The sequence below is a fragment of the Phyllostomus discolor genome, chromosome 4 (genome assembly GCF_004126475.2).
Source record: "Phyllostomus discolor isolate MPI-MPIP mPhyDis1 chromosome 4, mPhyDis1.pri.v3, whole genome shotgun sequence".
In the NCBI taxonomy this organism is placed as follows: Eukaryota; Metazoa; Chordata; class Mammalia; order Chiroptera; family Phyllostomidae; genus Phyllostomus; species Phyllostomus discolor.
In genome coordinates this window covers 99,378,799-99,400,212 of record NC_040906.2, presented here as the reverse complement: position 1 = coordinate 99,400,212, position 21,414 = coordinate 99,378,799, and the positions used below count along the sequence as shown (strand labels likewise).

General features: G+C 37.0%; 1 protein-coding gene across 1 annotated transcript in view; it reads left to right on the top strand.

Moving 5' to 3' along the window:
• The window catches only part of MCM6 (minichromosome maintenance complex component 6), a 45,196-nt gene extending 25,593 nt beyond the window's left edge, over positions 1–19,603 (top strand). Inside the window, exons 11-17 of the mRNA XM_028509426.2 lie at positions 1,051–1,206; positions 2,810–2,938; positions 4,246–4,407; positions 13,935–14,070; positions 14,628–14,783; positions 16,920–17,059; positions 19,088–19,603. Coding sequence (XP_028365227.1) covers positions 1,051–1,206; positions 2,810–2,938; positions 4,246–4,407; positions 13,935–14,070; positions 14,628–14,783; positions 16,920–17,059; positions 19,088–19,204 — 996 coding nt within the window. The 3' untranslated portion in view covers positions 19,205–19,603. The remainder of the gene's footprint in view (positions 1–1,050; positions 1,207–2,809; positions 2,939–4,245; positions 4,408–13,934; positions 14,071–14,627; positions 14,784–16,919; positions 17,060–19,087) is intronic.
• Positions 19,604–21,414: the final 1,811 nt, after the last annotated feature.

Sequence of the window (21,414 nt, the reverse complement as noted above, 5' to 3'; positions counted from 1 at the left end):
CTTGGTTGGTATAAGTGCACCCTGTGATCTTCACACAACCATGAAATTGCCTAACAACTTTTTCTCAGCCTATTCCTGTCGTTAATTGGCACATGACTATACAGTATTGAGACCAACAGTAGAGAGAAATCAAACTTTGTAAATAAAGTAATACATTCAAATAGTTAAGGAAAATTTAAGCAGTACACCGAAACATAAAAAAGAGAGCTTCTTCTACAGCTCCCAGCACTAGTATATACTCAGAATTATCTGCTGAGTTTATGTCTGTTTTAGGAATATTTTATATTTAAACAAATTTAATACATAGTTTTGTTCCTTGCTCATTTAATGTCATAAATTTTTTGCAATCTATATATCAGCATGTATTAGATCCACTTTGGGTTTTGGGGTTGGTTTGGGGGGGGCGGGTGTTTTGTTTGTTTTGTTTTACTGCATGGTTTTCAGTTGTATGTACCCCACATAGACTCCTACAGAGTGACATTCGGGTCATTTCCAGCCTTTTGATTACAAACAATACTGTAAACATCCTTGACACATCTTCCTGTACCTAACTGCAAGATAAAATCCTAACAAGAAAGTGCTGGCTTAAAAATACAACCAGAGACATTGAAATAAAGAACAAACTGACAGTAACCAGAGAGGAGAGGGGCAAGAGGGGTAATGGGGGCTAGTAGGGGAAGGGCCATCAAGGAACATGTATAAAGGACACATGGACAAAGCCAAAGGGGGCAGGTTTGAGGGTAGGAAGGGGGGGGTATGGGGGGTGAAAATGAAGACAACTGCTTGAACAACAATAAAAATTAAAATTAAAAAAAATAAATTGCTGGCTTAAAGGGTGTGCACAGCATCTCTCCATTATCATACAGTAGTGCTTGTGTGCTATATGTTATTAGACTTTAATTTTAACGATTCAGTAGGTAAAAAATGATATCTTAATATTTTGGTTAGCATTTAGTTAATTATGAGAGAGAGAGATTGAGCATTTTGTCATATGTTTATTGGCCATTCCAGATGTCTTTTTAAACCTGTCACAATTCTTTCTGTTTTCAGGCTACTCTGAATGCCAGGACATCCATTTTGGCAGCAGCAAATCCAGTTGGTGGACACTATGACAGATCAAAGTCATTGAAACAGAATATAAATTTGTCAGCTCCCATCATGTCCCGATTTGATCTCTTCTTTATACTTGTGGATGAATGTAATGAGGTAGCCAACATGAGCTGTCACTCTTGGCTGTCACCTTTGTTATTTCCAGCTTGAGTGATTGCGTGAGATACGCTTGAATGTATACTGCTGAACAGGCGGTGTCTGCACTGACCTTTCATTTCTCACAGAGTGGCACAGGATTGGGCAAGGATTTGTTGAGCAATTCAAAATAAAATCACTTGAAATTCTGGTTCCACTTAGTTGTGTGAAAGAATATCGAGTTTTTTGTTTTTGCTATGGTTTTTTAATTTGCAGAAGAAAAAGGAAACATTATAGTTAATTTCCAACCATACTCTTAAGATTTTTATAAGAATTTTTTTGTTTTGTTGGGGGGTTTTTTGGTAAGCTTGAAAAAAAATGGAATATTGAATAATTTTTTCCCCCTCCAAATCAGGAGTCATTAGGCTTCCTATATCTTCTCATGAAGTTTAGTGTATATCACTTTTTTCCCCTAATTATGGAACAGTGTGAAGATTGAGGGTGAAGTGCTGAGTTTGCTTGGATTCTAACATGTTAGTTATTAAGGTTTTTATACTTAAATATTTAACAATATTGCACAGCCCACATTTGCCCAGAACTATTGTACAAAATGACATTCTGTAGAAGCTAATATTGTAGGCTGTGCTGTTAATTGCTGAGCGTGGAGGTCATATATTGCACAACATGTATTTTTTGCTTACAGCAAAACTTTATTATCTAAATAAAAGCTGCCTTCCATTATGTGAATGTTGGCAGGATTTTAGTTTTTGTATGTTTTAGTTTGTTTTTTCCTTTAGAAATCCATATAAATATTTAATCCAACCAACCCCCATAGTTGGGAGTTATCTGAGGGTATATATTTCTGTTTGTATGAAGTCCATTAAATTAGTTTTTTAACTCTTGGAAATAATTTCAAACTTACAGAAAAGTTGCAAGAAACAGAATAGTGTATATGACACCCATATATCCTTTTTTTCTATTCACATATTAACATTTTGCTCCATTTACTGTATCATTTGTTCTCTTTACATCTACATAGTTTTTTCTGTACCAGTTGAGAGTAAATTGCTTATTTTTTGTATGATTGTTTTCTCAATGTTAATGATTCTGTGATAATTATCTCCATATATTGACAAGTAGCAGTCTGATGTAGTGGCTAACAGCACAGGCTTTGAAGCTGGACTGCTTGAATCCTGGACCCATTACTTAGTGTGATGTTGGACCAGTTATTTAACCCCTCTGAGCCTCAATTTACTCATCTGTAAACTAGGAATAATAACTACCTCCTTAGTAAGGTTTTTGTGAAGGTTGCATGTGTTAGACCCACTTCAGGCAATAGTGACTTTCATATACTAAGGGTCATAGAAGTCATAGTTCTGCCATTGTTATCATAGTCAGCTAATTCCTTCAGGAATATTCTTGGAGTGGGGCAAAGGTAAACATTTAAACTTGGTTTCAAATGAAACTGGTACCAAAGTTTCCTCAGGAACTTTGTGCCTGTGAATACATCTTTCATTGCCATGTTAGAGGTTGTTTTTAGCTATAAATAATTTCCTAATGCCTAGGATAGTCTGGAGTGGATATTGCTATGACTGATCAAAGTGATTTTTTTGCTTTCAATTAGGTAACAGATTATGCTATTGCCAGGCGCATAGTAGACTTGCATTCAAGAATTGAGGATTCAATTGATCGTGTCTATTCCCTTGATGATATCAGGAGATACCTTCTCTTTGCAAGGCAATTTAAACCAAAGGTAACCTGCCCTTTTTGTACTGGAATAGATCATAATGGATATATTAAAGTGGCATTTAGACAAAAGAGTGATAGGGAAAAAACTGAGCCTGTACTCATTTGTTTGGGGTTTTTTGTTAAGTATTTTTGTTTGTTTAGAGGTTTTGGCGGGGGGGTGGGGGTTGTTTGTTTATTTGTTTTTTAGAACAGTTTGCTTCTTCAGAGAGTTGAGTAAAGAGCATTTTAAAAATATCTGAACAACCCCATTCCTTTTCCTTGTTAGGTGATAAAAATTTTCCTGTAGTGATAAGAGCTTTGGATAACCAAGTGAAGTAGGACACCCTTTATTTCAGCCATGACTAAGAATCACAAAACTGTATGTGTTTAAATCAGTAGTCCACTGAATGCTCTCAATTCTTTCTCTAAGGAAAATCTTAGATTTCTCTAGGTAATTGTGAATGAACATGATTGCTATTTTATAGTAATTGATGTAGTTCATTAGATTGAATCTGCAGTGGATCCAGGATACTTACTCCCTTGGACATTTATCTTTAAAGTAAACCTCCATTTAAAAAATAAATAAATAAAATAAACCTTCATAATGCATCTGGTTTTTTGGCATTTTCCTAAAACAGAAGAGGAAAAGGAAAAAAATTGCTTCTGGTTAATTCTAAGTTTTTACACACGATTTTCTGGCTTGGCTTTTGGGAGTTATTCTTAGATTTTAATATCCCATCACTTTCACTTAATTATCTACAATACTATTGGGATTGACTCTCACTGTCCCAAAAGAAGCTTGGTGAGTCATCTAAAACTAGGGGTTATGAGTCACTTTTGTGTGAAGGGGCATTTGTTCTCCGTGACTGAATATGGTCCCTCTATGATTTCTGCATGCTTCGTTAACATGCTGAGTTTCCTGTTCTAAAAACCGAGGATTCTTTAGATTATTATTCAACAAATATTAAGGTTTACTGAAGAAGCTGGTGTATGATATATATGTGTTTTGACCTCTTTTTTTCTTAAAGATAGCATAAATTATTTACTGAGTCTCAAAAACAATCTGAACATTAATTTGTTTGATGAGCTCTGGCATCTTGGGTAAAAAGGTATTACATCCTATCCCATTACTTCAGTTTGTTACATATCTTTTAGAAATGGTCTTTTGCATAAATACCAGCCCTTCTGCCTTCCTGTTCATAAAATTAGTACATGGAATTAACAGGCTTTCTTAGTTCCCCAAAGTGTCTCTACCTGGAAGGCCTTTAAAACTATGTTTAACGCAGCTCCCATCAAGTAGAAATACTCTGACTTCAGTGATGTCTCCAACAGATTTCCAGAGAGTCGGAGGACTTCATTGTAGAGCAGTATAAACGTCTCCGCCAGAGGGATGGTTCTGGAGTTGCCAAGTCTTCGTGGAGGATTACAGTGCGGCAGCTAGAGAGCATGATCCGTCTCTCTGAAGCAATGGCTCGAATGCACTGCTGTGATGAGGTATCAGAATTGCTTCAACATAATGGTTGGGAAGGGTAATTGAGTTGTTGGCTTATAAACATGTTTTTATCTTTGATTTGGGACATACCAGCCTTTGCCGCAGATTTAGTTTTATGTAACTGTCAAGTGCTCTTGGGATACATGACCTTGGGATTTCTCCTTTGAGGGTTGCTGCAAAGCATTTATTGAGTGTGGCTAGATTAATAGTAATGAGATAATCATGTCATAGATTACAGAATACATATAGAGGTGAGTTATTGGTAATGCCATTCATTTAAAAAAAATTTGTTTAAACCCTACAGTGCACTAGACCTCTGGGCTGGGAATTCAGATATAAAAATGTGACCCCTTACCTCAAAAAAGGAACTCTCCTTCGATTTGTATAATGTATGGTTATGAACATGCTCTTTGAACCCGGGGTTCTATGGACACATGTCAGTGGGTGTTTAGGGAGTAAATGGGGAGTAGTATGGAAGGGTATTCAAGCCATCATCTCTGCTTTGAGCAAAGCCACCCTGCTTTTACCTAGTTTTAGATATTAGACAATGTAATTTTTTTCTCCATTGTGATGTTTCCTGAAATAAGTTTCATTGAACTGACATGTGTCCTGGGAAATCTTGAATAGATTCTTCTCTCTCCTTTCCCTCTCCCTCTCTCTCTCCCTCCCTTTCTCTTGTCTTTGAATGGGTAGCAAATTCACATGACACAAAAATAATCACATATATTTATGTATATACACATATTTTTGAATGAAATTGAGTATCTGCATATATTTAACAGTTATTTTATCTCCTTTTAGATGATATTCTTTGTCCATGTTTTGTTTTTTTTTTTTTTTAAAGATTTAATTTATTTATTTTTAGAGAGGGAGAGAGAGAGAGAGAGAGAGAGCAACATCAATGTGCGGTTGCTGGGGGTTATGGCCTGCAACCCAGGAATGTACCCTAGCTGGGAATCGAACCTGGGACACTTTGGTTCCCAGCCCGTGCTCAATCCTCTGAGCTACACCAGCCAGGGCTTGTCCATGTTTTATATATTGTTTTATTAAAAAGGCCTTCCAGCCTGGCTGGCGTAGCTCAGTGGATTGAGCGTGGGCTGGGAACCAAAGTGTTGCAGGTTCGATTCCCAGCCAGGGTACATGCCTGGGTTGCAGGCCAGAACCCCCAGCAACCGCACATTGATGTCTGTTTGTCTGTCTGTCTCTCTCTCTCTCTCTATCTCCCTCCCTTCCCTCTCTAAAAATAAATAAATAAAATCTTAAAAATATTTTTTTAAAAAAGCCTTCCATACTCTGAGATTTTATAAGTAGTCCCAGGATTTCCTCAAGCACTTACATGGTTTGGTTGTTTGTATTTCAGTCATTCAAACTTTTGGTATTCGTTCTGCTGTCAGATGTAAGGTATGAGTCACTTTGACCCTTTTCAGCTAGTTTCCTGGTTCCAGCACCTCTTGTTGAACAGTCCACCTTCTCCTCACTGGGTTGGTATGCCTTTATCATATGTTAAATTCTTAAATTTGTTAGGATCTCTTTCTGGGCTTTCTGTTCTATTCCATTGGTCTGTCAGCCTCCTCTTTGCATTGGTACCACAATATTTTAGTCAATGGGGCTTTATACTTTTTAATTATATTTTCTTGATTATGGTATTACAGATGTCCCAAGTTTTCCCAGTTTGCCCCCCTCCACCCAGCATCCACCACTCCCTCAGGCAATCGCCACACCATTGTTCATGTCTGTGGGTCACAATTACAGGTTCTTTGGCTGCTCCATTTCCTATACTATACTTTACATCCCCATGGCTATTCTGCAACTACCTATTTGTGCTTCTTAATATAAGTATTAAGCCCTCACAGGACTTTATATTTTAAATATACAGCTAATACCATTGCATTGTTCTCTTTTGGCTCTTATGAACTTAATCATCTGGCTTAGTTTAGTTAAATAATTATTAATATTTTTATTAAGTGTACATTAAATTTCTATATTAATAGGGAGAATAGATATCTTTATAATGGCTTTTCCTATCCGAGAAAACATAACAGTTAGAATCTAGGTTATGTATCTCCTCCACTTTAAACAGAAACATTTATATTTTGGTCATGTTATGTGAGGTTTTTTTCTACTTTTTAAAAAAATATTTTATTGATTGTGCTGTTACAGTTGTCCCAATTTTTCCCCCTTTGCATTCCCTCACCCAGGACCCCTCCACGCCCCCTCACCTTTGTTCATGTCCATGGGTCATGCATATAAGTTCTTTGGCCACCTCATTTCCTGTGTTGTACTTTACATCCCCATGGCTATTCTGAGACTACCAATTTATACTTCTTAATCCCCTCACCTCTTCACCCATGACCGCAAACCCTCCTCATCTGGTAACCATCAAAATGCTCTCCCTGTCCATGATTCTGCCTCTCTTCTTGTTTGCTTAGTTTGTTTTTTAGATTCAGTTGTTGATAGGTATGTGTTTATTGCTATTTTATTCATAGTTTTGATCTTCTTTTTCTTGGGTAAATCCCTTTAACATTTCATATAATAATGGTTTGGTGATAATGAGCTCCTTTAGCTTTACTTTGGTAAGCACTTTATCTGCCCTTTCGTTCTAAATGATAGCTTGGCTGGATAGAGTAATCTAGGTTGTAGGTCCTTGCTTTCCATGACTTTGAATACTTCTTGCCAATCCTTTCAACCCTGCACAGTTTCTTTTGAGAAATCAGCTGACAGCCTAATGGGAACTCCTTTGTAGGTAATTTTCTGGTTTTACTGCTTCTAAGATTATCTCTTTTTCAACCCTGCACAGTTTCTTTTGAGAAATCAGCTGACAGCCTAATGGGAACTCCTTTGTAGGTAATTTTCTGGTTTTACTGCTTCTAAGATTATCTCTTTATCTTTAACCTTTGGCATTTTAATTATGATGTGTCTTGGTGTGGTCCTCTTTGCACCCATCTTGTTTGGGACTCTCTGTGCTTCCTGGACTTGCTTGTCTGTTTCCTTCACCAAATTAGGGAGGTTTTCTTTCATTATTTTTTCACATAAGTTTTCAATTTCTTGCTCTTCTTCTCCTAGAACCCCTGTGATGTGAATATTGAAACATTTGAAGTTGTCCCAGCCAGAGGTGTCTTACACTACCCTTGGTTTTTTGTTTGTTTGTTTGTTTGTTTTTGGTTTTGCGGTTCTTTTTTCTTCTTGTTGCTCTGCTTGGTTCTTTTTGTTTCCAATATGTTCTATATCATTGATTTGATTCTCAGGTTTCATCCACTCTACTATTGATTCCCTGTAGATTGTTCCTTTCTATTATTATATCCTTCATTTCTGCCTGCCTCTCTTTTATTCTGTTGCAGTCCTCACTGAGTTCCTTGAGTTTCTTTATAACCAATGTTTTGAACTCTGCATCTGTAGATTGCTTATCTCTATTTTATTTAGTTCTTTTTCTGCAGTTTTCTGTGCTTTCATTTGGGCCATGTTTCTTTGTCTCCTCATTTTGACATCTTCTCTGTGTTTGTTTCTATGTATTGTGTAGAGCTGCCTTGACTCCCTGTCTTGGTAGTGTGGCCTAGTGTAGTAGGTGCCCTATAGGCTCCACTGGCACAGCCTTCCCTAACACGCAAACTGGGTACTCAAGGTGCACCCTTTTTGTGGGATCAGTATACCCTCCTCTCGTAGTTGAGCCTTGTTTGCTATTGGCAGGTCTTTGGGAGGCCTTTACCCAGGCCAGTCATCTGCAAGGACTGGCTGTGATCACTGACCAGTCTCTGCCCTCCATGGAGGATCAGCTGTGCAGGGACAGGGTGGTGTCTCTCCAGCATGGTCTATAGCTGTCCATTGGGTGCACAGGCTCTGGGGTTTCCTGGGTGGTATAGGTCAGGGTCAGCCACCACCTGTGTTCCTACTGGGAGCACCCAGCATGAGCTACAAAGCAATCAGCAGATGGCTACTACATGTGCTGGGCCTGGAGGTTCCCAGGCAGAGCCAAACTGATCCAAAACTGGCTACTGCTGCGCCCTGGGGCTGTTTAGCCAGAGGTAATGGGGGTTGGGGGCTGGTGTAAGATCAGTTGGGCAGACACTCAGGTAATGCCAGGGCAGGGCAAAGAATGTAAACCAGGTTGATGGAGTCTCAGGTATGGCTCCCACCTGCTGGTTCTGTGGGGAGAGGGCTCAAAAAAGGCACAATGGCCTCTGCCTCCTTTCTGTCTGGGAAAGGGCTGTCTCCCAGCTTTCATCTTGATGCCAGACACTTCAGTTCCTTTCTGTGTATGCCCTGGGGCCTTTCAGGCTGCTGCCTCTGGTGGTCCCAGAGCTCAGAGGAAGTAAGTCTGGTTACGTTCCGCATGGGCCCTTTAAGAGCAACTGTCGAGGGGTCCAGTTGTTTGTTTTGTTTTGTTTTGTTTTGTTTTCACTTGCTCCAATCCCACTGGTTTTTACAGCGAGAAATTATGCGGGCTTCTCTTCCTGGCCCTGGTATCCAGGGCTGGGGGATCTGGTGTGTGGCTGGTCCCCTCTCTCCGGAGATGCCCTTCCTAAGTTTTTATCCACCACATGTGGGTGTGGGGCCCGCCCGTTTCACATCTCCACGTCTCCTGCCTTTATGGATTGGCGTGGTTTCTTTAGTTCCATAGTTGTTGGATTTCCATTCAACTCGATTTCTAACAGTTCTGAGTGATCTTTGGTCTGTAGTTTATGGGGTTTTTTGTTTTGTTTTGTTTGTTTGTTTGTTTTTTGTTTTTTATGTGATTTTGCGAGGAGGTTAGGCGTGTTTACCTACACCCCCATCTTGACCAGAAGTCTCTTTTCTCTTTCCTGCTCATGCTGTGTTTGTTTATATGTTAACAGGGAGCTCTTTTCGTGTCACTCAGATTCAGACTGATATAAAAGTTCTTTCTTTACAAATGACAGTAGGCTTTTTTTTTAATGGTAACTATTTGTATATATTGATCTAGTTTTTTACTTTACCAACATCTTTTATTTTATTTTTGAATTGAGTCTCTTGATTTCCAGATACTGATTTTTATCTGCAAATAATATAATGGTATATGTAAGTCTTTCCAGGCTTAATGAAAAATAAACTTTATTTTAATATTTTCCCAATTCCTCCACTAATTTATTTTGGCTTTTGCAATTGTAGTGTAATGCGTACTAATAATAATGACATTAGACCATCTTTTCCTTTTCCTTTTCCTTTCTTTTTTTTTTATGGGCTCTGACTGAGATGTTTTTATCAATGGGAAGTATACATTTATAATTCCTATCTTGAATATTTTCCACAAGGTCATTTTACCAGGTTTCTTTTAAGTGACTAAAGAGTTAGTCATTATTTTTTTCTCCCTGATCTATTAATGTGAAAAATAAATTAATGGACTTTCTAATATCAAGTCATTCTTGAATTTCTGGGGTAAAACCCACTAGGTCTTTTAATGCAGCTGGCTTCTATTTGCTATTATTTAGGAATTTTTAAGCAATAATCATATGTGAAATTGGAGTCTAGATATTTTTTTCTTTTTGCAATATTTGTATTGATATTATGGTTTTTTAGTGAAAAAATTGAAGTTTTTCCCTTTTTAAAATTCTAGAACACTTATATTACATTAAAATTATCTGTTATTTTATATTAATTATCGAGTAAAACCCTCTGAATCTGGTATAATATGGATGCATGGCTCTTCATTTCTGCCCTGGAAATGAGTCTTGTTTAGATTTCTTTCTGTTCCTGCTTGGTTTTTGTAAGCTATATTTTCCTAGAAAATTATCCACTTCTAAGAGTTGTTGAGTAGTTTATTAATATCCAGTTAGAATGTTTGCTTTCTAGTAAAACACAATGTGGAGTTGTGTTTTATTTTGTGACCCAAATAGAAAATCTTTTTTGCTTTTTTTTTTGTCCCCCTCAATTTGACTGGCTCTATTTCTTTATTTACATTTAATATTATTTTGTAGTAGTTTGAAGTGTACAGCATAGTGGTTAGACAATTGTATACTTCACAAAATGTGTGCACGCGCCCCCCCCCCCCAATATTTCCCAGTTGGCACCATAGGGAGTTAATACAATCTTATCAACAATATGTCTCATGTTGTACTTTATATCCCTGTGGCTGTTTTGTAGCAACCAATATGTGCCTTCTTTTTTTTTTTTTTTTTTTTTTTTTTTTTTGAGAGAGAGAGAAGGAGAGAAACATCAATGTGTGGTTCATCTCACATACCCCCAAGAGGGGACCTGGCCTGCAACTCAGGCATGTGCCCTGACTGGGAATCGAACCAGGAATCCTTTGGTTTGCAGGCAGGGGTTCAATCCACTAAGACACACAGCCAGGGCCAATATGTACTTCTTAATCTCTTCACCTTTTTCACCCAGCTTCCTAATCCCATCTGCCCTGGCAACCATCAGTCTCTTCCTGTATCTTCGATCTGTTCTTTTTTGCATTTAGTACATGAGTTAAAACCATTTAGATGTATTGGTGTGAGAGAAAGGTTTATTTTGTTTTTCCCTTTTATAGTTGAAAAGATTTTTCTTTGTGGGACCTCTTGGCTTTTGCTTGTAAATGCAGTTCTGATATTCAGAAGGTTTCTATTTTATCTTAGTGGTAGCTTATATTAGTATAGCTTTATATCATGCCCTTAGTTATCTGTTGGTTCCCTACTCTGAGCAGTGATAAAACTAACAGGTTTCACATTGCCTACTTTCCTGCTTCTCAACCACCTGATTTTAGTAAATAACATCTTCATGTTCACCTTTGTGCAGTCAAATATGTTTATCTGTCACTTGATTTATCACATTTTGACTCTGGTACAGGCAAGAGGCAATCAGCAAATTTCTCTCTCAGGTTCCCCTGTTCTCTACTCTTCCCATTTTTATTATATTATTTCTTTATCTTCAGAAAAATAGGTTAATTCCCACATTTGTTTTAGTCTTAGTTGTGTAGCCAAATATATGCAAGGCTCAGTGGAGACTTTTTTGTCATGATTTCCTAATCCATCTCTTGGCCAATTAAAATTTGGATAAGAAGAGTTCAGTGAAAAACAACTACATGTGTGAGAATAATATTCTCTTAGTGTTACTGTGTTCAACAGATTTATTTGTAGTCTTTATGTGAATGACAGCTTGGCTTGATCAATAAATAACCTTTGGCTCATACTTCCTTTTTTTGTGAATTTTTCTACTGTATCCTGACATCAACTATTGCTGTAGGAAACTGAAGCCAGTCCCTGATTATTAATTTTGCTTCCATAAGTAACTTGATATTTTTCTAAATATTTTATTTTTATAGATCAATCAATTTACTAGGATATATCTTGATATTGACTGTTATTAAATGAGTTAAAATTTTCCCTGTGAATTTTTTTATTTACTTTTTAAAGATTTTATGTATTCATTTTTAGACAGAGGGGAAGAGAAGGAGAGGAGCATCAATGTGTGGTTGCCTCTTAAGTGCCTGGTGCTGGGGACCTGGCCTGCAACCCAGGCATGTGCCCTAACTGGGAATTGAACTGGCGACCCTTTGATTCACAGCCCATGTTCAATCCACTGAGCCACACTAGCCAGGGCTGAATTTTTTTTTTTTAATTGTTCTACTATCTTGTTATGGAGCTCATCTAGTTAAGGGGAAGACTTAGCGAGACAATTGGTTATTATAAAAGGCATTAAAGCATTCCCCCTAAAAACATGCATATGTCACTTTTCTTTCAAGTAAACGTTTTTATTGAAGTAAAACATACATACAGAAAAGTGCAAAAATTACAATTGTACAACTCATTCTATTTTCAGTGACCATACCTCTGTAACATACGCAGATCAGGAAGTAGAACATTAATGACTAACAGCTCTAAAAGTCTCCCTTTGTGCTTCCTCCTTATAATCCCTGTTACCCTCCTCTGAGGATAACCGTTGTGAGTGTGTGTGTGTTTGGTTTGTTTTTAATGACTACATAGTACTCTGATCATTCTTCTACTGGTTGTTTATTTAGGTTGTTTTCAGCTCTATTTTTTTCAGTTGTGGTTAAAAACATAATCGAAAATTTGCCATCATAACTATTTTATAGTTATATTTAATATTACAGCTCAGCAGTATTAAGCATATTCACATTGTCTCACAACAAAGTTCTAGAATGTTTCCATCTTGCAAAACTGAAACTCTGTACTTATTAACCACCATCTACTCTGGAAACCACCATTTGACTTTCTAGTTTGGCTACTTTAGATACCTCTAAATAGTACTGTGATTAGAATCATAGTATTATTTGTCTTTTTGTAACAGTTAATCCCACTTAGCATAATGTCCTCAAGCTTCATAAATGTTATAGCATGTGACAGGATTTCCTTTTTTAAGGTTGAATGATATTCCATTGTGTGTATATACAACATTTGATATCTATTCATCTGTTGATGGATATTTGGGTTGCTTCCCCCTCTTGGCTATTTTGAATAATGCTATAATGACCATGGGTCATTTTATGTTTTAGATATTAACCCCCTATCAGATATGTAATTTTCAAATATTTTATCCCATTCTGTAGATTGCCTTTTTTATTCTCTTGTTTCCTTTAATATTCTCTTTCATTGGATGTAGTCTCATTTGTCGATTTTATTTTTTGCTCCCTGTGTTTTTGATGTCATCTCCAAGAAACCATTACCAAATCCAATGTCATAGAGCTTTTCCCATTTTCTTATATATTGTTTTATAGTTTTAGGTCTTTAATTTACTTTGAGTTAATTTTTCTATATGATATAAGGCAAGGATGCAACTTCCTTCTTTTGAATGTGATATCCAGTTTTCTCAGCACCATTTGTTGAAGAGATTGTCCCTTCCCCAGTAGGTGGTCTTGGCGGTGCCCTTATCAAAGATCTTTTGACCACATATGTAAGGATTTAAGGATAACCATTATTCTGATTTCCTGCTTCTATACTTTGTGTAAGAGCAGTCATAGAATATGTTCTCCCTTGTCTGGTTTCTTGCACACTGCATTAACACTATATTGATTAGCACTATTTTGATTGTCACTATAATGACTAATATTGTGCAACTTATTTAACTTTTGTGTAGCCATAGTTCTGTTTTCATAGTTTCTGCTATGTGATAGTCTATCAATGATTTATCACAATGATTCACCCATTCTTCTATTAATGGACACTTGAGTAATTTCCAGTTTGGGTTCTTATGGGGTATACATATCTTTTGGCCCATATGATGTTTGTTGTATGTACATTTCTGTTGGGTATATATACTTAGGAGTGGAATTATCAGGTCCTAGGTAGTAGTATACATGTGTTGTTTAGTGGAGATGACCAAAACGGTTTTCTGTAGTGGCCATATCAATTTATATTCCCACCAGCAGTGAATGAAAATTGTTCTACATTTTTTCCGGCGCTCAATATTGTTGGTCATTTAGCCATGCTGGTGATTTTACAGTACTATCTCATATTTTATGTGTGTGTCATAGAGGCATAGTGTGGGAAAGCCAAAATACCACTGTGGTTCTGTATGGAGAAAGTCTGGTATATCAAGAAGACTGACTTCCCGATTTACCTGATCTTGATTGGTTTAGGTCCAGCCTAAACATGTGAAGGAAGCTTTCAGGTTATTGAACAAATCAATCATTCGTGTAGAAACACCTGATGTCAATCTAGATCAAGACGAAGAAGCCCAAATGGAGGTAGATGAGGCCCCAGATGGCATCAATGGTGAGATGCTTGTTTATGACTGTTCTGGAGTTAGAGACCAGAATGTTCTGTGAGGCGTCATGGTGAAAGTGCACTTGTTGATGGTTTTCAATGGATATTGAGTTGTAATTAACTCTTTATAAGTTAAAATTCAATTAAATAATTGACATAAAATGTATATGCTTAAAAGACAAAATATACCAAAATTATGATAGTGGATTTAATTCCCCAGCCTTATTTGTGTTATTATTGTTTTTAATTTAAAAACATGTTCTCCGGTACATTAAAACAGAAAATTATCAGAATTAAAAATGTTGCATATAAAATTGAAAATGCACTTTCAAGTCATGAAATCTTTATATCTCTTACCCTTCCTATTTCTTCCAAGTTAGTGCGTCTTCACTAACAGCACTTACACATTTGCTTTTAATTTTTATTTATAAAATTACTAAATACTAAGTATACATTTATGCTTGTTTTGAAATTAGTATTAAAATACGAGTAGTATATTTATAAACATTTGCTAAGGAAGTTTTGAGGAACAGAAAGAAGATTCAGGTGGTTTATGTTTCACTTAGGTCATGCGGACAGCCCTGCTCCTGTGAATGGAATTAACAGCCACGGTGAAGACACAAACCAAGATTCGGTTCCAAAAGCCTCCTTAAGGCTGGGCTTCTCCGAATACTGCCGAATCTCCAACCTTATTGTGCTGCACCTCAGGAAGGTGGAGGAAGGTGAGTCTGTACCTGGTGTTGCTCACATGCTCATTTACATAAGCACTAGTCACATAAACTACTTCTGATCCCTGAAGATTGTGTTTTGTCATAAGAGATGATAAATTGTTAAATGAGCTCACTCTGGCAGAGAAAATCTGCAGGGCATCAGCATATCTGCCAGCCGGGACATTTCCCCACAAGCTCATTCTCAGACAAAGGTTTATAGATTACACTTATTAATGTTGTTGGCCAATTGTAATAGTTTTAAAGCAGAATTTGGGATTTGATAATATATAAAGAAGCACTTTACAATGTTTTTACAGGTGTAAAATCACCGTTCCTTACAATAGCTTTATTTAAAATGTATGAACTCGTAGGTTATTATATTTTACAGGCTAGTATTGAACTCAAAAGACTTTATCAGCACCAGTACATTCCAGACTAGAAATAAAGTAAAACCCTCCTTTCTCCATAGGTAAAGTGTGATATCTGGACACTAGTGCATTTCCCACCCTTAACTGCTTTACCATGCTGTTCCAAGTTATATCAACCTATAGTTAGCCATAAGGTAGGAGGAAAAATAATGAAATCAAGGAGTCAAGCTTAAACTTTAATTTGGTGTTTAGCCATCAGGTAGTTCTTATTTAAAAGCTCCAGTATGCTGGCTTTCAGACAGATTCTGTCATCAGAGTGTCCTATGAGATGGAATAAAAGAACGCCCGAGATTCTCATAGCTTACTGAAGATCTGAGTTCTGTAATTTCAGCTCTCTTCTTCCTGGTAAGTGTGGCCCAGTGGGAGAGAAGAGTGTAAAGAAGCCACTAGGACAGACAGGTTTTAGCCTCACTCCCTTCTCATATGAAAAGATTTGAGAGCTCACATGTTCTTGTGTTCACATAATACTTCATTATTCTATTTCTCGTACAACTAAGTTTTAAACATGGCAGACCATTGATGGGGCAAAGATATGATTAGCACTGAGACACTGTCTGCATTTCATAGATGAATTCTACTAGGTCTTCCTTTCTTTGAAAAAGCAAAAGAAGACGCTGTTCGCCCAATCAAATAAGTTATTCTCGATCTTCAGGTCGACAGCACAGGGATCACAACTTAAAACCAAGGTCACTTACCAAGAACATTTGGACAAACCACTCAAGTTTCAGTACAGCAGGTCCTCAAATAATCTCATTTAGTTGTGGCACTGATGAGATGCCGTAGGAACTTAACTCTTATTTATATCAATTCACCTATGGTAAAATTGGTTTTATTACACGTCGCTTTACTTAAAATTGCAGAACCTATCAACATTGTTAAGTGAGTACTTAATGTACAGCCTTAATAAAACTTGATGGCCAACTCAAAGTATTTTTATTTTTTTAGTATATTTTATTGATTATGCTATTACAGTTGCCCCATTTTTTTCTCCCTGTTATCCCCCTCCGCCCTGTACCCCCCTTTCTTCCAGCATTCCCCTTCCTTAGTTCATGTCTGTGTGTCATACGTAAAAGTTCTTTGGCTTCTCCATTTCCTATACTATTCTTACCCTCCCCCTGTCTATTTTCTACCTACCATCTATGCTACTTATTCTCTGTACCTTTTCTCCACTCTCCCCCTCCCCACTGATACCCATTCATTATGAATAGACCTTACTGGAATAAATTTTTCATTTTGAGTGAATTCCTGTGATTTTTTACTTCTCAGTTGACCTCCATAAAGTCTTCCTTTGTCCAAAAAGGAAAAGTTATATTTAAGAAGTTTTACTTGCTGTTGTTTCATTCCTAATTTATGCCTTCAGTTGCTTTTGGCAAACATTCTTATAGGTGATGAAGCATAAGAAGGTGAAGGAAACACCTTATACTCTGAAATCTTAGAAGCTTTAAGAAACTTATTTTTTACAATTTATTTAATTTGATTTTTCTCTTCAGGATAAAGTTAGGTATACTTTAATACAAGTAATATCACAGGTTATTTTAGGCTTATGATAGAACATTGCAAATCTTATTTCAGCAGATGTACTTTCTGACTGGTTGATGGTTATCTAATCTGTACATATCTTGTTGTGTGTGCACACCCCAAGGATTGACAATACAATTTGCTAGAAATATAATTTGATCAAATTAAAATGTTGTTGTTGTTGTTGTTGTTGTTGTTGCAGAAGAGGATGAGTCGGCATTAAAGAGGAGTGAGCTTGTTAACTGGTACTTGAAGGAAATTGAATCAGAAATAGATTCTGAAGAGGAACTTATAAATAAAAAGAGAATCATTGAGAAAGTCATTTATCGACTCACCCACTATGTACGTATAGAGCTTTGTGTGTGCTCAGGTATTAGTGGGGGAGGGAGCGTATACCTTATTTAACTATGGATTCATTAGATGCTTATTTATTCTGAATCATTGCAGTCTAGTCAGAATTATGAATTGTAAAAGAGTTAACAGTAATTGACTTACCTTCTCTACTAAAACAAGCAGAATATAAGTTAAATCTGGGAACGGGGATTTAGGGCCTTATTTTTTGTGTATTTTTAATCTTTGTTTTCCATTCCAATTACCATAAACCTTCAAGCATCGACCACTATTACCTATTTTTTTACATTGCATCTTCCTCAGATCCTTACCTTCATTACCCAGCTTACATTCTAACAGTCATTCTTACATTTTTTTCTTTTTATTCCCCCAAGCCAAATTGTATCCAGCTTTATTAAAGATATTTTTCATAAGCAGTCATGGTGTTTCAGGCAGGACATGGCCAACAGTTGTTAAGGGTATACAGTTTTCAACTCCCTTCTTCAGTGGACTACCAAAATCAGAAAGCCACTAAAACGCCCAAAGAAGTCTTCATTTGATGCTCTGAGCACCAAAAATTTAGAGTGAGAGTTGACATTTCAAAATCACGTGTTGTGTTTCTTCACCGTACTTATTGCCTGGCAAATATTCTTTATTTAGATGTTTAGTTTGTCTCTCTTGTTAGAATGCAAGCACCGTGAGGGCAGGGGCATCATTGTCTTGTTAACCGCTGTATCCCCAGGTTCTACAGTGTTGCCTGGCTCAAAGAGGAGTCAAATATTTGTTGAATGATTGAACTTTTCTGTTCAAATGGGAGAGATTCTACTGTCCTACAGTTCATTTCAATGCTCACTTTTTAAATGTTATAGGTGTCACATAGGATTGTCTTATCTGAAAAACTGTTTACCTGGGTGAGAGTGGTTGCAAATGAGCATATGATTTCAATGGGGTTGGAAGATAGGAACAGCTGCTCAGATCAGAATTTAATAAATGATATATCTGAAAATAAACCTGAACCAGGGTAGCATGTGGCCAGAAGTGGCTTTCTAGTAGTGGGCAGTGTGTCTGCACCAGGCCAGCCCTTTTCTCCCTAGAGCCAGCTGGGATCAGTGTAAGATGAAATGACCAATGCAGGAGATCCACAATGGGACACATTGTGAAATTAACTGATCTAAACTGGTAGTTTTACTCACTGCCTGAGTTAATTCACTACAAAAGATTAGAGAACTTGTACTGTCCTGATTGAATGTTCTTTCTGTGAGGGTGTGTTAGTACAAAGAATGCTTGAAACTGTCCAGTCCCTCTTAGCATTAGTGCTCATTCTGTGGAACTTTGCCTCCTTCTCATTTGGGATATTTTAGATTAATGTATAGGTACATCATAGGCTTGAATTTTTGTCATTAGTATTTTTAAGCCATATGGCATACATTTTTCCCCCCTAATTTTTATTGATTTATTTTTAGAGAGAGGGGAAGGGACCTGGCCTGGAACCCAGGTGTGTGCCCTGACTGGGAATCGAATTGGCAACGTGTTATCTTCAAATTCTACTTCTAACTGAATTATGAATAGGTAGTATATGAAAGACTTCAGTGACCAGTAATTAAGATTAGCGAATATTAATTGAAACCAAACACTTATATTAGAGTGATAAGCATAATGATAAACATATTCTTCAGATTTTACCCAGTTGCGTAATCTTAAAATTCATACATGATGTCTTGACTTTTGTGAAATTACGTTTACAAGTACTCGATGTAATACACTAGGAAACCTCATTAAAATCACAATGTTGAGCTTACTTACATATCTTTTAATTTTTCAAAGAAGGTTTATGGTATGAAAAGGTCTACATCCTGATGGGAATGGGGAAGATTAGCAGAACTTTAATAATGATTGGAAGTTATAGTCCTTTGTCTAGGAGTTTCTAGAGGAGAAATGAAAGAATGCTAGTAGCAAACATTCAGAAAGGTCAAGTGCTGTGTACCTGGGCGTTTTTGTAACAATGCTGGAGGCCTGAGGACAAATCTTTGTGTTTCACAGGATCATGTTCTAATTGAGCTCACCCAAGCTGGATTGAAAGGTTCCACCGAAGGAAGTGAGAGCTATGAAGAAGATCCCTACTTGGTAGTTAACCCTAATTACTTGCTTGAAGATTGAGATATTGAAAGCAACTAACCAGAGAAACTGTGGCCCTGTACCTCTTGGCCTCGGGTCTGCACAGAGTTCTACTAACGACACAAATGTTTGTGGGAGTGATGCTTCAGGAAGATTTATTTTTGCATAAAAAGAACCAAGTTGATGGTCCTGTGTGTCACATTCCCATCATACACTTCTGTGCCAACATGGGCTTTAGCGCTTTGTTTAGTGTGCTTCTTATCTAAGTGAAGTTGGAACCCAATCATGTGTGGTTTCTATAACTAAGACCTTTGCTTTCGTGTGTAGGGAAAAGGTCTATTCCTTTTATGGTATGTACTATTTTACTGAGGAAATAACTTTTTCAACTGCTATCCACTGCTTGTTTTTTTTTTATCAAAATAAAATATAAACTATTTTGCATGTGTCTGTTAGATTTATTTGTACTCTAATTATCATTTCCATATACTTGCAACCATGAGTCTTTCACTTTTTAATTTTATATTTGTTTCAGGTATACAGCATAGTGGTTAAACAGTTAAATAATTTAGGAAATGATCTCCCTGCTAAACTGTAGTACCCTCCTGGCACCACATATATAATTATCACAATATTTTGATTATATTCCCTATGTTGCATTGTACATCCCCATGATGAGTCTTTCACTTTTTGCTTAATCTGAAGCAAGGGGTTGTAAGGATGGTATTAGGGTAAACCTTCAGGATCCCATTCCTGTGGGGAGGAGTCCTTATTAGAATTCGTATGCATGCTAAGGGAGACTTGGAGATGGCTTTCTAAGGTTAGTTCCAGTTTTTAAAAAATAGCTTATTTTATTAAAGTTTCTTTTACTTTTTCATTACTCTTTAAAAGTTTAACTTGTCTGTCCTAAGAGTTATTTTCTAACTGCTTTTTTAAGAGAAGTATGTTGTTTTCTATATTATAAACCATTTCTAAATTTTACGGCTTTTTTTTTTCCAGATAAAAGTTGCAAGTGTTTATGATACTGGCTTCCCAGAGCTTAGTTATGATCAGTATATTGATAATATAGCACTTTTTATTGTTGCAGCTTTTAACAATAGATGTCCTTCTTAGCCTGTAGGGCTGGGTCGGGAATGATTATGTGTGGTGTGTGAGTAACTTCTCTCTCCACTGGTTTGAAAACGATAGGATGAGGGGCACTGGAAATGGATGGAGAAGTGCACAGTTAGCAGATACAGTTATAAGCTTCTTCAAAAGTATGTTCCTAATTAATAAGGGTATAAGGGGCTGTTGGGATGAAGAAATCTTGGGTAGCAGGATCTCAAAACTTCTATAGGGGCAGGAGATACTAATATAAAAAATGGACAAATATCAGGCAGGATGTTCAATAACAGGTATTAGAGAGAACATTCTAGGGAAAAGTGAGGAGATGGCCAGACCCCCTCCCTGTAGTTATTCCCAACTTGATAAACAAAATGGGGCCAGGAGGTCCTGAAAGACGAGAAACAGGCTGACAGAAATGAACTTTAAATTGATCAAATATTTGCCCAAAGGGAAAAAAAATAACTCTAATCTTTTTAATTGATTTTGGAGACAGAAACATTGATTTTCTTCCATTTATTTATGCATTAATTGATCCTTGTATGTTCCCCGACTGGGGATTGAACCTACAACCTTGGCATATAAGGATAATAGTAACCAACTGAGCAACCTGGTCAGGGAGCCCAAAGAAAAACTTTGAAGCTCAGGAAACGTGAGTTTCTTTTTGGTAAATCTGTCCCCCCCTTCTCAATTCTGCCATTAGTGGGAGGGCAGACTCCAGAGCAAGGTGAGGTGATTACTATAAAAACTGATAAAAATACTTACATTTCCACGTATCCCCTACCTCCACATGTTATTTGTCAGGAAGGTGAAGTGGACAATGGATGATGGAACACGTAAAAGATCTTTATGAAGAAAACTAGAGAAGTGTTAATAAGTGAGTAGATGTAGCATGTTCCTGACTGGGACTACTTGAATGTTGAGATTGTCAACTAATCTATAAATTTAGTGTATTTTTAACCAAGTCCCAACAGATGTCTATCAATGAGGAAATGACTACATAAGTTGTGATATAGCTATGCTGAGGGATATACCAGCAGTCCCCAACTTTTTGGCACCAAGAACAGTTTTTCCATGGACAGGGGCAGAGGGGGGGGGGCGGGGGTGGGCAGGAGGCAGAGCTCAGGCGAGCTTCCCTTGGGCTCAGCCACGGA